This window comes from Rhinoraja longicauda, chromosome 37 (genome assembly GCF_053455715.1).
Source record: "Rhinoraja longicauda isolate Sanriku21f chromosome 37, sRhiLon1.1, whole genome shotgun sequence".
Classification (NCBI taxonomy): domain Eukaryota; kingdom Metazoa; phylum Chordata; class Chondrichthyes; order Rajiformes; family Arhynchobatidae; genus Rhinoraja; species Rhinoraja longicauda.
The window spans coordinates 15,483,928-15,501,080 of NC_135989.1; the positions used below are offsets into that span (position 1 = coordinate 15,483,928).

Genomic DNA, 17,153 nt, shown 5'->3' on the forward strand with positions numbered 1-17,153 from the left:
GCTTTTGTTGCGTGCTAACCAGTCAGCGGAAAGACCACACATGATTTTAAATGAGCCATTTACGGTGTATGGATAGATGCATGATAAGGGACTACAGTGGAGACGGAAAGTTAAAGAAGCAAAGACAATGGGAGGAGAGGGTTGAGGAGTATGAGTGCCCATTGGAGGGTCACTGAGAGTGGTGGTGAGGGGGGAGCTGATTTTGTTTAGTTTAGAGATACAGCAGGGAAACAGGCCTTTCATCTCACTGAGTCCGCATCGACTGGCAATCACCTTTGCATGAGCTCTATCCCGCACGCTAGGGACATTTTACAGAAGCCAATTAACTAACAAACCTGGTATTTAGTCACAAAATGCTGGAGTAACTCAGCAGGTCAGGCAGCATCTCGGGAGAGAAGGAATGGGTGACGTTTCGGGTCGAGACCCTTCCTCAGACTGATGTCAGGGGGGCAGGACCAAGGAAGGATATAGGTGGAGACAGGAAGATAGAGGGAGATCTGGGAAGGAGGAGGGGACGGAAGGGACAGAGGAACTATCTAAAGTTGGAGAAGTCGATGTTCATACCACTGGGCTGCAAACTGCCCAGGCAAAATATGGGCTAACAAACCTGCATGTCTTTGGAGTATGGGAGGAAACCAGAGCACCAAGAGGAAACCCACGCTGTCACAGGGAGAACGTGCAAACTCCGCACAGACAGCAGCCATCGTCAGGATCGAGCCTGGGTCTCTGGCGCTGTGAAGCAGCAACTCCACCACTGTGCCGCCCTTAGGGGCAGGGACGTTGCGGATGGAGATAGAGGTAGCATTGCAGGAGGAGGCGAAGGGTTGGGTAGGTGCACACAGCAGCAGAGGAGATTCTCTGTCTGGGGGAGACTGTGTTACATGGGCATTGTGACTGGGTTTTGGCTCCTGCTGTTGTCTCCAGACACAGCCCACTGACGACTGTGCCTTTCTGCCATCCACAGATGCATTTGACAACGCGCTGATTCTCCGCACCCTCAAGGACATTATCAACGGGATGACAGTGCTGATTCCAGTCTATGACTTTGTTAATCATTCACGGTTTGTATCAGCAGCTGTGATTGTTACATAAGCCCTGAAATTATGGCACTGGGCCTCTACTCGCTGGAGTTTAGAAGGACGAGGTGGGGACATTGAAACTTACAAAATAGTGAAAGGCCTGGATAGAGTGGATATGTATCCAAGCCTGTCACTATTCGATACCTCACTTCACAGAGGGAGAGTGGGTCTGGTGTCACTTTGGACAATGCACCTGGTTTGATTGACCAAGGCTCCGTGGTCCCCAGTTGGTGAGATGCTACAGGATTCCTGTGAAGCTTGAGGTGGGATGGATTAGCCAGCACACCAATCGCCCTCTCCACACATAAACTCAGGGAGGGAGGCGTGAGGTAGTGTGTTAGCATCTTTCATCTTTTCTATGGAAATTATCCAGGCTTTAAAGAGATTGGTTTGGGGAACACAGGAAATGAGGTCAAAAAGAAGAAGGGTTTCGACCCGAAACATCACACATTCCTTCTCTCCTGAGAAGCTGCCTGACCCGCTGAGTTACTCCAGCATTTTGTGCCTATCTTCGATTTAAACCATCATCTGCAGTTTTTTTTCCTATTCAAAAAGGTGACTGCTGCCTTGGGCAGAATCAATTTGTACACTGGTAAACCCAATGTTTCTCAATCCAAGGAAGGGTTTAAAAAAGAAGAGAGAAGTGTGAGTTTAACATATGATAAGCGTTTGACGGCACTGGGCCTGTGCTCGCTGCAGTTTAGGAGGATGAGGGGAGACCTCATAGAATCTTACCAAATAGTGAATAGCCTCCATAGACTGGATGTGGAGAGGATGCTTCCACTAGTGGGCGAGCCTCCAACCAGAGGCTACAGCCTCAGAATAAAAGGATTTGAGGAGATGAGGAGGAATTTCTTTGGTCAGAGGATGGTGAATTTGTGGAATTCATTGCCACAGACGGCTGTGGAGGCCGTCAATGGATATTTCTAAGGCAGGGATTGACAGATTCTTTATTAGTACGGGTGTCAGGCAGGAGGGAGAGATATTTTAGCCATGATGGAATGGCAGAATAGACACGATGGCCGAATGGCCTACTTCTGCTCCTAGAACCTAAGAACATGAACTTACTGATCATGAATACAAACAGAAGGAGTGGGTTGAATAGAGGAAGGTGGGTCTGGATAAAAGACAGAGTTAGTCCATGTCTGTGTCAATGGTCTGGGGAGGAGATGAGAGCAGGAAACATTGCCTCAAGACCCAAACCGTGCTGGAGCCTTGCGTCATGTCCTGCAGAAGGGTCCCAACCCAAAGCATCATCCACAGATGCTGCCTGACCCGCTGAGTTCCTCCAGCACTGTTTTTGCTCAAGATTCCAGCATCTGTAGTCTCTTGCATTGACACCTGTGATGACGAGGTTTCTTCTTGCAGGAAGCCAGAGATGCTGTCGGTTTATCCCGCAGATGTGGTTCTTTTCGAGGGCATTCTGGTTTTCTATTGCCAGGAGATCAGGGATATGTTCCACATGAAGCTCTTCGTTGACACAGATGCCGACACGCGTCTCTCTCGTAGAGGTGAGGGCTCTGCGCGAGGCGGGTGAGTGGGAGGGAGGAATTCATGAGGTGGTTGGCGATGGACATCTGTGGGCTGGGATTGAGACGTTTCGGGTCGAGACCCTCCTTCGGAACAGCTTGATCGTTTGCTACCCAAACTGCACCCGGATATTTGCCGAGATTGGAAAGAGCATGCAATGGCCAGGGGAGGAGATGAGAGCAGGAAAAATTGCCTCAAGACCCAAACCGTGCTGGAGCCTTGCGTCATGTCCTGCAGAAGGGTCCCAACCCAAAGAGTCATCCACAGATGCTGCCTGACCCGCTGAGTTCCCCCAGCACTGTTTTTGCTCAAGATTCCAGCATCTGCAGTCTCTTGCGTTGCCATGCGCCCTGCTCCAAAAGTAGCCCGAGATTCAGCCCCCTCACTCCAGGTTGATCCTTTCCCTGACGCTGGGGCCAAAATAGTTTGCAGGACATATTCATCCAGGGTAAGGTGCAGGGATGATGAGACGGCTTCGGAGAAGCTCTCTGGGGTGGGTCTCCGCTGTTGGGGGTGATTATATGAGAAGGCAACAGGTAAGGAAGGGAATCCTGGGAATTGGTGTAGGATTGGGAATGAATGGACAGGAGCCAAAGGAAAAATGAAGGTGGGGGATGGATGGTTCACAGGTGTTCAGGGAAGGGAAGACCACTGTGACAAGCTGGGGATAGAGGGGTCTGAACGTAAAAGGGGAAGTGGGTGGAGAATGGATGGAACGAGAAATTGATCTCATCTCCAACCTGCATCATCCCCTTAAAATTCGCAGTTCTGTTTAGATTTAGAGATACATCGCAGAAACAGGCCCTTCAGCCCACCGGGTCTGCGCCGCCCAGCGATCCCCGCACATTAACACTATCCTACACCCACTAGGGACAATTTTTACATTTGCCCAGCCAATTAACCTACAAACCTGTACGTCTTTGGAGTGTGTGAGGAAACCGAAGATCTCGGAGAAAACCCACGCAGGTCACGGGGAGAACGTACAAACTCCGTACAGACGGCGCCCGTAGTCAGGATCGAACCTGAGTCTCCGGCGCTGCATTCGCTGTAAGGCAGCAACTCTACCGCTGCGCCACCGTGTCACCATGCATCTTGATTTGCATGATCCTGATTCCAATCAGCTCCCAGGGCTTTTCGCTTCCAATCCTCACATCTTGGTCCTCCGAACTATTTTGGCCCCAGTGTGATGGCAAAGATCAACCTGGAGTGAGGGGCTGAATCTCGGGGTGCTGTTGGAGCAACGCGCCATGGCAACTCAAGAGACTGCAGATGCTGGAATCTTGAGCAAAAACAGTGCTGGAGGAACTCAGCGGGTCAGGCAGCATCTGTGGATGATGCTTTGGGTTGGGACCCTTCTACAGGACATGGCGTGAGGTTCCAGCACGGTTTCTGTCTTGAGGCAATTTTCCTGCTCTCATCTTCCCCGGCCCTTGCGTGCTCTTACCAATCTCAGCATCTATCAGGCTGCGGAGTTGGAGTAGCAAACGTTCAAGCTGTTCTGACAGAGGGTCTTGACCCAAAATGGCACCCATTCCTTCTATCCAGAGATGCTTCCTGTCCTGCTGAGTTACTCCAGCATTTTGTGTCTATCTTTTTAGTTTAGTTTAGTTTTGAGATACAGCACGGAAACAGGCCCTTCGGCCCACTGAGTCCGCACCGAACAGCGATCCCCACATTCACATTATCCTACACACACTAGGGGCAGTTTTGCATTTGTACCAAGCAAATTAACCTATAAAGCTGTACGTCTTTGGAGTGTGGGAGGAAACCGATGGTCTCGGAGGAAACCCACGCAGGTCACGGGGAGAACGTACAAACTCCATACAATGTACAAACTCCAAACGTCTGAAGAAGGGTCTCGACCCGAAATGTCAGCCATTCCTTCTCTCCAGAGATGCTGCCTGTCCTGCTGAATTACGCCAGCGTTTTGTGTCTACCTTCGATTTGTACCAGCACCTGCAGTTATTTTCCTGCACAACTCCATACAGACAGCACCCGTAGTCAGTATAAGAAAATAACTGCAGATGCTGGTACAAATCGAAGGTATTTATTCACAAAATGCTGGAGTAACTCAGCGGGTCAGGCAGCATCTCGGGAGAGAAGGAATGGGTGACGTTTCGGGTTGAGACCCTTCTTCAGACTGAGGATCTGGACCCGTAGTCAGGATCAAACCCGAGTCTCCAGCGCTGAGAGGCAGCGAGTCTACCGCTGTACCACCGTGCCTCTTCAAGGTGTTAAATTTATTTCTCCTCACATCTCAGTTTTGCGGGACATCAACGAGCGGGGCCGGGACTTGGAGCAGATCCTGACGCAGTACACCACGTTCGTCAAGCCAGCCTTCGAGGAATTCTGCCTCCCGGTGAGCAAAGGGGACACTGTGGTCGGAGTGGTCTGGTCACCACTCTCGTTGCTGTCATTGAATGCCACCTGGGGGCAGTCTCTCACCTGCTGAAGGATATTCTTGCTATTGAGGGCGTGGGTGGTAGTGTCAACTGTTAGGAAGATGCTATGAGGTTGCAGGGTGACTTGGACAGGTTGTGTGAGTGGGTGGATGCATGGCAGATGCAGTTTAATGTGGATAAGTGTGAGGTTATCCACTTTGGTGGTAAGAATAGGAAGGCAGAGTATTATCTGAATGGTGTCAAATTAGGAACGGGACGTACAACAAGATCTGGGTGTCCTAGTGCATCAGTCGCTGAAAGGAAGCATGCAGGTACAGCAGGCAGTGAAGAAAGCCAATGGAATGTTGGCCTTCATAACAATGGGAGGAGTATAGGAGCAAAGAGGTCCTTCTGCAGTTGTACTGGGCCCTGGTGAGACCTCACCTAGAGTACTGTGTGTAGTTTTGGTCTCCAAATTTGAGGAAGGATATTCTTGCTATTGAGGGCGTGCAGCGTAGGTTTACTAGGTTAATTCCCGGAATGGCGGGACTGTCATTTGTTGAAAGACTGGAGCGACTAGGCTTGTATACACTGGAATTTAGAAGGATGAGTGGAGATCTTATCGAAACGTATAAGATTATTAAGGGGTTGGACACGTTAGAGGCAGGAAACGTGTTCCCAATGTTGGGAGAGTCCAGAACAAGGGGCCACAGTTTAAGAATAAGGGGTAGGCCATTTAGAACTGAGATGAGGAAAAACTTTTTCAGTCGGAGAGTTGTGAATCTGTGGAATTCTCTGCCTCAGAAGGCAGTGGAGGCCAATTCTCTGAATGCATTCAAGAGAGAGCTAGATAGAGCTCTTAAGGATAGCGGAGTCAAGGGGTATGGGGAGAAGGCAGGAACGGGGTACTGATTGAGAATGATCAGCCATGATCACATTGAATGGTGGTGCTGGCTCGAAGGGTCGAATGGCCTCCTCCTGCACCTATTGTCGATTGTCACCCACTTGTACGCCACTTTGTTGCAGCCAATGGTCCCTGCATCTGTTGCTGATTAATTGATTGTCGTTCTCATCTGCAGACCAAGAAATATGCTGATGTTATTATCCCCCGGGGAGTCGAAAATCTAGGTGAGTTCACACCCAGCAGGTTGGCCTTGTCAGCATGATGATTAGAGGCCACCTCGCCACCCAATGCCTGGGTTAGAAGTTTTTCACAAGTTGTAGTAGAATTAGGCCATTTGGCCCATCGAGTCCACTCATGCTTTGAAATAATGCAGTAATTTCTAATCACTTCATCTGCCCAAACCAACGGTTCCAAAGTTCATGAGGATGCCTGGTGTTCAGAAGTGTTCCTTCTCGCAAGTGCTGACTGCCTCTCTGTCATGGATAAGTTCATATGCGATAGCAGAATTAGGCCATTCGGCCCCTCAAGTCTACTCCGCCATTCAAACATGGCTGATCTATGAGTGGGTTAGTATATGATAAGCGTTTGACAACACTGGGCCTTCTTCAGTCTGAAGAAGGGTCTCGACCCAAAACGTCACCCATTCCCTCTCTCCTAGATGCTGCCTGACCTGCTGAGTTACTCCAGCATTTTGTGATGGCTGATCTATCTCTCCCTCCTTATCCCATTTTCCTGGCTTCTCCCCATAACCCTTGACAGCCATTCTAATCATGAATCTGTCTATCTCTGCCTTAAATTATCCATTGACTTGGCCTCCACAGCCCCCTGTGGCAATGAGTTCCACAGATTAACTATCCTCTGACTAAAGAAGTTCCTCCTCAGCTCCTTTCTAAAAGAGCACCCTTTAATTCTGAGGCTGTGACCTCTGGTCCTAGACTCTCCCACCAGTGGAAACATCCTCTCCACATCCACTCTATCTATGCCTTTCATTATTCTGTAAGTTTCAATGAGGTCCCCCCCTCAACCTTCCAAACTCCAGCGAGTACAGGCCCAGTGTTGTCAAACTTCTTCAGTCTGAAGAAGGGTCTCGACCCGAAACGTCACCCATTCCTTCTCCTGACCAGCTGAGTTACTCCAGCATTTTGTGAAATAAATACCTTCGATTTGTACCAGCATCTGCAGTTATTTTCTTACACACAGTGTTGTCAAACGCTCATCATATGCTAACCCACTCATTCCTGGAATTCCAGCGAATTATTGATTAGGACGGGTGTCAAGGGTTACGGGGAGAAGGCATGAAAACGGGATTAGGAGGCAGAGATCAGCCATGATTGAATGGCGGAGTAGACACAATGGTTCGAATGGCCTAATTCTGCTCCTATAACCCGTGAACCTTATCCATGAATGTGTGGAAACTTGGAGGGGGGGTTGGAAAGTGGAATGAGCAGTTGTCAGGTTTTGATTATGGCATGCATTTGGAATCTTTCTTTCTTTTCTCTTTCCAGTTGCCATCAACCTGATTGTGCAGCATATTCAGGATATCCTGGCAGGTGGCCTGACCAAACGCAATGGCTGTGTGAACGGACACTCCATATTACGCAGCCGACACAGCTCCGAGTCCAGCACCCGGCCACACTGACCCCGGACCACAGCTCGGGAGCACCGTCACCATCCACCTCTTCACCGTCAAGAGTCTCGCCGTGTGGATAGCTGTGCTCCCCACCCCTCCCCCCCCACCTCTTTCCTCACGACAAGGTCTCATTTCCCCTTGTTAGCAGTAGGTGGCGTGTGTGCAGGAATGGTTCAATGCATCTGCAATCATTGGTTGGGCAGTATACCTGTCACGGGGAGTATTGACCCCATAGCCTTCTGTTGACTTTTCTTTAAGAAAATAACTGCAGATGCTGGTACAAATCGGTTTATTCACAAAATGCTGGAGTAACTCAGCAGGTCAGGCAGCATCTCGGGAGAGAAGGAATTGGTGACGTTTCCGGTCGAGAAGAAGGGTCTGAAGAAGGGTCTCGACCGGAAACGTCACCCATTCCTTCTCTCCCGAGATGCTGCCTGACCTGCTGAGTTACTCCAGCATTTTGTGAATAAACCGATGTCACCCATTTCACTTTGGGGAGTGGGATGGAGCACTTGTGGTGTGTAGCCCCTACCTCCTTGGTTTGGAGAGTCCATCCAAGGATAAGTGCCAAGTTGATTTCTGACCTAATTTGAGGTGTCACAGCCTGGTCTGTGTGTGGGCGAGCGATTATCTGTCCTCTGGGATTTGAACCATCAACCCTCTACCCTGTATAAAACGCCTGCACTCAGTGAATTGACCGGAACAGGTAACAACTTGCTTGAAGCAAGACTCAAGGAGACCATTAAATAGACATTGCACATAGGCTCGATTGTGCCATGAAAGGATTGTGCCACATAAACTACCCTTGTATGGATTCAGTGGAGTAAAGTGCATCTCGTGCTATAGTTGAGCTTTGCACGCACATTTGTGAGTCTTTTGAGCCACACTCTTATCGCAGCCGTGTTTTCGATCACTGGTGCAAGATGCAATCATTTCCTTCCCCTCATTCACACCCAGTTAAGGGTGTCCTTTCTAAAATGCGATGCCCAGAATTGTACACATTGCTCTGAAGCTTTGTGTAGCTGGCTTTAGTTCTAGCTTTTCACTTGTTGGTAAATGAGCTGCAGAGTAAAATCTGACGTGAACGGACATTCTTTATCCCACCCTAGCCGTGTTTTGTCTCGCCACTGGTTGCTGGAGGCGTTGAATTCTGCTGGTGCACGTTTCCTTTGTGTCTTGGGTGAGTTAATGTAGGGCATATTCCAGGTACTGTTATATCTACCGTCCTGCTTTTGCCCATTTGGTTTCTCCAAATGGTTAGAGCGTTCTGGCAGATTTGTGTCAGCACACTCTGGATAAATCCATGGGCTGCTGATCCATAAATGGCCGTTCTTAATGGTTTAATGTGCGAGATTTTCACACGGAGGCAGGAAGTTAAGATTCTTCCATTACTCAATTCATGTAGGAAGGAACTGCAGATAGACACAAAATGCTGGAGTAACTCAGCGGGACTGGCAGCATCTCTGGAGAGAAGGAATGGGTGATGTTTCGGGTCAAGACCCTTCTTCAGACTCCTTAAGCCTGACGAAGGGTCTTGACTCAAAACGTCACCCATTCCTTCTCTCCAGAGATGCTGCCGATCCCGCTTAGTTACTCCAGCATTTTGTGTGTATCTTTGGAATGGTTACAGCGTTTTGATACGTTACCAACCACTTCCCATTATGGCCTTTGTTATAGTCTGACCATCAAGAAGCTTGGTGGGATTTACATAGCATGAGCAAAACTGGATTAATATGGTAGTTAGGACAGGTACCCATACCATTGTAGGGTGCTGTACTGTGTCTAGACACAGTGTGTTATGTTTAATTATTGGAATTGTGAAAGTAAGTAAAAATTTAAACTTTAGGTTTGACAGGAATTGCACTTTGACTGGATCTCACACTCATCACTGGAATTATGTCCTATTGCTCTGAAATAGCCATGAGGAGCGGGACCGGGAAAACAGTTCAGTAACTTGGTGAGGAACTGCCATTGGATAACCTGCTCGTGGCACCTGTTGTATTATTTCATGTTTAGGGGGGCAAGGATGTCATAATTAACAATCAAACTGGAATGATTTGAGAGAAACTGCCAAGTTCATTTCATGAGGCTATAGTATTTAAGAGCTACAGAGACCACCCCCCCTCTGAGGGGAGTTGGGATTGCTCTGTCATGACAGTGTTTTGTGTTTGAAGTAAATGTCCTGTGTGATTTGAGGCATTGTGCTCAGACTGAAGCAGCACTAACATTGTCCACTTCTGGCTGCCGATCCATTCCTACCTTGGTTTTTGTTTTCCTGTGGTTGAAAGACATTTATTTCCGAATTGTCCTGTCTGACTCCAATGCTGTACACGCAGTGTTGGCATGGATGAAACGTAGCGTGTGAACATCACTCTTTGTTTTGTCGACAGCTGGGATCCACCAGTTGCTGCGATTCCAACCGCACTTTCTGCAATTGAGCGGTTCCTCGTCAGTGTGGGGTGGGGGAGGGAGGAGGGGGTGAGGTGAGCTGTGGGGATATTGCAGGATGTTTTTTTCCAACAGCTAATTGCTTATTTCTCTCTTCACCATTCTGCTGTCTGACTGAACAACAGTCTTGCACTTAATGCCTATTACTTGAAGTCCGTTGAATTAAATTGACGTTTAATGATGTGGCTGTGGGTGAGTAGTGAGTACCATTGAGCAACTAACTGAAAAGACCAAGGGCTGATGATGCTTTGTGATTTATGTGACTTGGGTTGGTATGGTTGTTCACTGCTACTCGCGGAGAGGGATGAACTGAAATTTGAGTTCATTTCCATCAGATGTTTATTTTTAGTATATGTAAATAACTGAAAAGGAATTTATAAAGATCAATAAAAGATTAAGGCTTGCAACACTGCTAACATCTCCCCGTTGATTGATTCTTTCTAAATAATGAGCTGACCAAGGCACCACTAAGAATCCAAGTAGGAAAACGTACAGGTATGTAGGTTAATTGGCTGGGTAAATGTAAAAATTGTCCCTAGTGGGTGTAGGATAGTGTTAATGTACGGGGATCACTGGGCGGCACGGACTTGGAGGGCCGAAAAGGCCTGTTTCCGGCTGTATATATATGATGATGATATGATATGATGATATGAAAAGGCGGCACGGTAGCGCAGCGGTAGAGTTGCTGCTTTACAGCGAATGCAGCGCCGGAGACTCAGGTTCGATCCTGACTACGGGTGCTGTACTGTAAGGAGTTTGTACGTTCTCCCCGTGACCTGCGTGGGTTTTCTCCGAGATCTTCGGTTTCCTCCCACACTCCAAAGACGTACAGGTATGTAGGTTAATTGGCTGGGTAAATGTAAAAAATTGTCCCTAGGATAGTGTTAATGTACAGGGATCACTGGGCGGCACGGACTTGGAGGGCCGAAAAGGCCTGTTTCCGGCTGTATATATATGATATGATGATATGATATGATAACTGCAGATGCTGGTACAAATCGAAGGTATCTGAAGAAGGGTCTCGACCCGAAACGTCACCCATTCCTTCTCTCCAGAGATGCTGCCTGACCCACTGAGTTACTCCAGCATTTTGTGACACCTTCAAGTTGGAAAAGGAAGCTGCCAAGTCTTCCCAGTCAGTATCACAACTGTCGCTTTGAACTGGTCAGCTGGTATAGAATGTCATTGACGTTCAGCCATCCTTCACACTGGCTGTGCCTGTACCTAAATAAAACCAAACAGCTCTCTGCATTCCAGCCACCTTAGTGGTAGCTTAAAACTCAATGGTATTGAGCTGAGTTTGTTGCTTCTGCTTCAAATTTTAGATAATGAATTAATGGCCAGAATATCCCTATGGTGTGTCTCTGCCACTGTTCCAGATCTGGTCAAGTCAATAATTTACTCCAGTGTGAAGAATGACAGTAATTCTCAGTGGTGAGATCATTGTTTCACTTCCTGCCCAGATCTCAAGCAGTTGCTTCAGGATATGAATTAATTTGAACCAAACAATGATGCATTTCCAAATTGCGATGTTTCGTTTAGTTTAGAGATACAGCACGGTTACAGACCCTTCGGCCCACCGAGTCCGCACCAACTAGCGATCCCTGCACATTAACACTATCCTACACACAATACGGAGTTTGCACGTTCTCCCCGTGACCTGTGTGGGTTTTCTCTTGAGTACTTCGGTTTCCTCTTACACTCTAAAGACGTGCGGGTTTGTAGATTAATTGGCTTGGTAGAAATGTAAATTTTCCCCAGTGTGGGGATCGCTGGTCGGCGAGGACTCGTTTCCGTGCTGTATCTCCGGAAGACATTCACATGGCGATCGGTCCCTCTGAGCAAGTCCCACCAGGTTCCAACCAACCGTGGACAACCTAGCGCAGTCTCAACAGACTGCGGACAGGCATGGGGAGGAGCAAATCAAACATGCTGAAGTGGGGATGTATCGACGATGCAGCAGACTGGGAGTGCGGACGGGGCCTCCAGACTATGCAACATCTGAGCTGTGACATACTGCATGACACATGCACTGTAAAGGATCTTGCAGAGGCCAACCACGTGGCATTAAAATTTGCTCGCTATTGGTAAACAGTTGTGCGATGACACAATAGACAATAGGTGCAGGAGGAGGCCATTCGGCCCTTCGAGCCAGCACCGCCATTCAAAGTGATCATGGCTGATCATTCTCAATCAGCACCCCGTTCCTGCCTTCTCCCCATACCCCCTGACTCCGCTATCCTTAACAGCTCTATCTAACTCTCTTGAATGCATTCAGAGAATTGGCCTCCACTGCCTTCTGAGGCAGAGAATTCCACAAATTTACAACTGACTGAAAAAGTTTTTTCTCGTCTCAGTTCTAAATGGCCTACCCCTTATTCTTAAACTGTGACCCCCTGGTTCTGGACTCCCCCAACATTGGGAACATGTTTCATGCCTCTAACGTGTCCAACCCCTTAATAATCTTATATGTTTCGATAAGATCCCCTCTCATCCTTCTAAATTCCAGTGTATACAAGCCCAGTCTCCAGTCATTCAACATATGACAGTCCCGCCATTCCGGGAATTAACCTGTACGAATACCATTCTGGAAATTAACCTTACACGAATAATCTATAAACTAAATTCACCATCCTCTGGCCAAATAAATTCCTCCACATCTCCTTTCCAAAGGTACACCCTGTTATTGTGAGCCTCTGGTCCCACTGGGACTGTGCATGGGAGGGGAGTTGAGTGACTGCTTCTCTCCAGAGATGCTGCTAGCTGTGACGTAATGGGTTGCTCCAGCACTCTGCGACGTCAGATCCCCGGCGCCGTCTCCATGGCGACCCTGGGCCCGCCCTCCGAGCCCGAACTGATGTGCGATTGGTTGTGCTTGCTGACTGACGGCCATCCGGCCCAATCCGAGCAGAGCCACACAACGATGAGGAGCGCAGAGGCCCGCCCCCGCTTGCAGAGGTGAGGTTTGATTGGTTGTCCCGGCCGATTGACAGCGGTCTGACCCAATCAGAGTAGGGTGACTCCGGCTTCAGCCCGTCCCCTTTCTGAGTGACGGCGGCTCCGGCCAATGGGAGGGGCTGGGCGGAAGCGCAGGCCGGAGGCGCCGCTGGGAGTGAGCGAGTAGTCCGGGGCCCGTGGCCGGGGATCGGGATCGGGACCCGCACCGACGCCATGGGGAACCGGGGCATGGAGGACCTGATCCCGCTCGTCAACAAGCTGCAGGACGCCTTCAGCACCATCGGGCAGAGCTGCAACCTCGACCTGCCGCAGATCGCCGTGGTGGGCGGCCAGAGCGCCGGCAAGAGCTCGGTGCTGGAGAACTTCGTGGGCAGGTGGGGCCGCGGGGACAGGCCGAGGGGAGAGGCCCGGGGATGGGGACGGTGGGAGAGGCCGAGGGGAGAGGCCCAGGCCCGGCCCCGGGGTGGAGCGGAGCCGGAACACGAACCCGTCCAAGGCGCGGCCTCCCCAACGTCCACTTCCCGGAATTAAATTAAACTTCACCCCAGCCCGAGCATCCTAACACCCCGCCGCACCCACTCCCTTACTCCCCCACCACTCCTCCATTACTCCCCCACCACTCCTCCATTACTCCCCCACCACTCCTCCATTACTCCCCCACCACTCCTCCATTACTCCCCCCGCTCCCCCACCCACTGTCTTAATCCCCCACCCATTCCCCCTACACTCGCTCCCCACCCACTCCCCCCGCACCCACTTCACCCCCCTCGCACCCACTCCCACACCACCCGCACCTCCCCCTCGCACCCACTCCCACTGCACCCGCGCCCCACCCACTCCCACTGCACTCCACCCACTCACGCCCCTCGCACCCATTCCATTGTCACCCGCACCCACTCCCCCTACACCCCACCCACACCCCATGCACCCACTCCATCACCACCCCACCTACTCCCCCCCCTCCTACCTACTCCATCACCACCCACTTCACCCTCCTCGCACCCATTCCATCAACACTCGCTCCCCACCCACTCCCCTCGCACCCACTTCACCCCCCTCGCACCCACTCCCACTGCACCCGCGCCCCACCCACTCCCACTACACTCCACCCACTCACGCCCCTCGCACCCATTCCATTGCCACCCGCACCCACTCCCCCTACACCCCACCTACTCCCTCTACACTCGCACCCCACCCACACCCCATGCACCCACTCCATCACCACCCCACCTACTCCCCCTCTCCTACCTACTCCATCACCACCCACTTCACCCCCCTCGCACCCATTCCATCAACACTCGCACCCCACCCACTCTCGCCCCTCGCACCCATTCCATTATCACCCGCACCCACTCACCCCCATCGCACCCACTCCATCACCACCCGCACCCACTTCACCCCCCTCGCACCCACTCCATCACCACCCGCACCCACTTCACCTGCACTCGCACCCCACCCACTCACTCCCCTCGCACCCACTTCACCTGCACTCACGTCCCACCCTCTCCCACTGCACCCCACCCACACCCCATGCATCCACTCTATTACCACTGCACCCCCACCCGCCCGCCTCGCAGTCCACCCACTCCCCCTGCACCCACTCCATTACCACCTCACCCACTCCCCCTGCACCCTCACCCGCTCCTCCTGCACCCCAGTCCCCCCCTCCTCCCTAGTAGCTGCACCATTCCCGTTACACCCCACACCCACCCCTTTGGCAAATGAACACTCCACACGCTGCCACACCCTAACAATAGAAATTCAACACTTGTCCAACTCACACCCACACCGTACCCTTTCCTGCTCCTTGCACCCCACAATCACCCCATGGCAAATGAGCACACATATCCTGCCCACAGTAACCAATCCCCCTGCTGCACCCCGGACCACTCAACCCACACCCACCTGCATATAGCTGTCCTCATGCACCCCATCCCACTAACCCCATTCCTTTCATACACACCTCCCTCTCCCCAGTCCCTGCCTCCTTGTTCTCCAACCTTTTCATTCCAAGCATTTGTTTATCTCATAATCTGTTGGCTGTTTGTGATTGAAAGTAGGAGATATTTCTTCACATCGGAGATAAATCTGTGGAATTCTGTACTGCAGCAATGTTGTGAAGGGTTAGTCGTTGAATGGGGGTAGGACAGGAAAATTGGGCCATGGTGGAAGTTCAGGCATGATATTGCTGACTGATCTCTTTCTTGTGTTAGGGTTTACCCTATTCCAGCCTCTCCACCCACTTCATGCCATCTTTATCCAGGAATTGTTATCTTTGCGGATAACCTATCAGAATAGAGAGTGTCCAGGTTTTGTGGGTTGTAGAAACAAGGCTGATTTATAGCAAAGATAGACACAAAGTGCTGGTGTAACTCAGCGGATCTGGAGAAAAAGGATGGGTGATGTTTCGGCTTGGGACCCTTCTTCAAATTGAAAGTAGGGGGTAGAGGAGTGGTGAAGGGCTGGAGGCAATAAAAGATGTGGAATAATCAGGGTCAGTTCTTGTAATGATGTGGCTGGAGTGGTAGACTCTACAGATGGGGCAGGAGGTGGCTGATAGGGTGACTGGGTGGATAGCTGTGTGCTCCTGATAGAGGAGACATGAGGCTTTCAGTACGATCCCAACATGCTCCACCTCGAGAGTGATTGAGAACCAGTGCCTCTCCGGTGCCTGTGGGTCTCTTGCAGGAAGTTTTTAGAGCACCCTCTAATTTTTTCTTCGGTCTGCCTGGTCATTTTCTTTCATGATGGAGCTTGTTTCATGAGAGAGTTTGTTTTGGGAGTCTGGTGTTGAGCATGTGAACTCAATGACTGTAGTTTGGGCCTCAATTTTGGCTCAGATGGAAGAGGATGCTGGTCTGTTTGCTCTCTTCAACCCCTCCCCACCCCCACCCCCCCTTCACTCATGTAATTACTCTGATGTGGTAATAGGAATGGTTCTAATTTTTTTTTAAATAGACGTTGCTTCTTATCATCTATTTGGCAGAACAAATGTTGTGACTTTATGTTCAGGGTGAGCATTCTTTCACCCTCCTTTATCTCACCCTAAGCACATTACTTACTTAAATATATATTATGAGACAGATCTAGGCCACTCAACCCAACAAGTCCATTGCAGCTTCCAATACAACAATCCCATTTCCCTGGTAGACACAATGCTGGAGTAACTCAGCGAGGCAGGCAGTATCTCGGGAGAGAAGGAATGGGTGACGTTTTGGGTCGAGACCCTTCTCCATTTCCCTTTTTATTTCCCTGTAGCTTTGCAACCTATTTTCTCTTGCCCACCTAGACTACATAGAGACAGACAGTAGCAAATTAACTAACCAGCATGTGTGTTCGGGTCATGGGAGATGCTGCCAGTCCCGCTGAGTTACTCCAGCTTTTTGTGTCTATCTTGGGTTTAAACTAGCATCTGCAGTTCCTTCTTACACATACTCCACATAAGCAGCACCAGAGGTCTGATTGAACCTGGGCCATTGGAGGTGTGAGGCAATAGAACTATAGCTGCTTCACCATAATTCTTCCTGTCTTTACTTCCTTGTTCATAGCCTGAATCGTCATGATACTCGATTTGCCTTGGGCAGTCATTGTGGAGCAGGTTTCACACTCTTATCACGGTGTGCTTGAAGTTTGGGTTTCTTGTTAACTACCTTGACCTTCCCCTTCATTTTGTGCTCCTAATGAAAATATCACTTTGTAGGTCAATATTCTTCCTTTAAGAAAAGGAGTCTGATCCTCGACTATGGTTACAGAACCATTTGACAGTGTCATATTGCCACGAAGCAGGGTTTGTGAGTGGAAATGCAAATGCGTTTTGTCAGAGTTCTGCCCAGTTTCATCTGGGGCTGTGGTGCGGCACTAAAGTTGCTGCCTTACAGCAGCAGAGACCCGGGTTCAATCCTGACTACGGATGTTGTCTGGACGGAGTTTGTGTGTTCTCCCCGTGACTGCGTAGATTTCCTTCGAGATCTTTGGTTTCCTCCCACATTCCAAAGACGTACCGGTCGGTTTAGGTTAACTGGCTTGTTATAAATGTAAATTGTCCCAAGTGTGTGCAGGATATTGTTATGTGGGGGGATCACTGGTCGGTGCGGTCTCGGTGGGTCGAAGGACCTGTTATCAATAAACTAAATCTGATATCTACTAACCGTAGGCACAACAGGATCGTTCCATGTTAACTATCTCTAAGGAGGAATTTGCAGTTTTACAGAGGAGGCAAGAGT

The 17,153-nt window shown here is 49.9% G+C and overlaps 2 protein-coding genes across 6 annotated transcripts in view; both read left to right on the forward strand.

Annotated features, from left to right (window-relative positions):
- Positions 1-9,026, forward strand: part of LOC144610736 (uridine-cytidine kinase 2-like) — a 13,013-nt gene extending 3,987 nt beyond the window's left edge. For both annotated transcript variants that reach the window (XM_078429669.1, XM_078429670.1), the window contains exons 3-7: positions 965-1,061; positions 2,448-2,590; positions 4,871-4,968; positions 6,070-6,118; positions 7,400-9,026. In XM_078429669.1, coding sequence (XP_078285795.1) covers positions 965-1,061; positions 2,448-2,590; positions 4,871-4,968; positions 6,070-6,118; positions 7,400-7,533 — 521 coding nt within the window. In that variant the 3' untranslated portion in view covers positions 7,534-9,026. The remainder of the gene's footprint in view (positions 1-964; positions 1,062-2,447; positions 2,591-4,870; positions 4,969-6,069; positions 6,119-7,399) is intronic.
- Positions 9,027-13,073: 4,047 nt separating this feature from the next.
- dnm2a (dynamin 2a) overlaps positions 13,074-17,153 on the forward strand; it is a 48,252-nt gene continuing 44,172 nt past the window's right edge. For all 4 annotated transcript variants that reach the window (XM_078429602.1, XM_078429604.1, XM_078429603.1 and 1 more), the window contains exon 1: positions 13,074-13,304. In XM_078429602.1, coding sequence (XP_078285728.1) covers positions 13,144-13,304 — 161 coding nt within the window. In that variant the 5' untranslated portion in view covers positions 13,074-13,143. The remainder of the gene's footprint in view (positions 13,305-17,153) is intronic.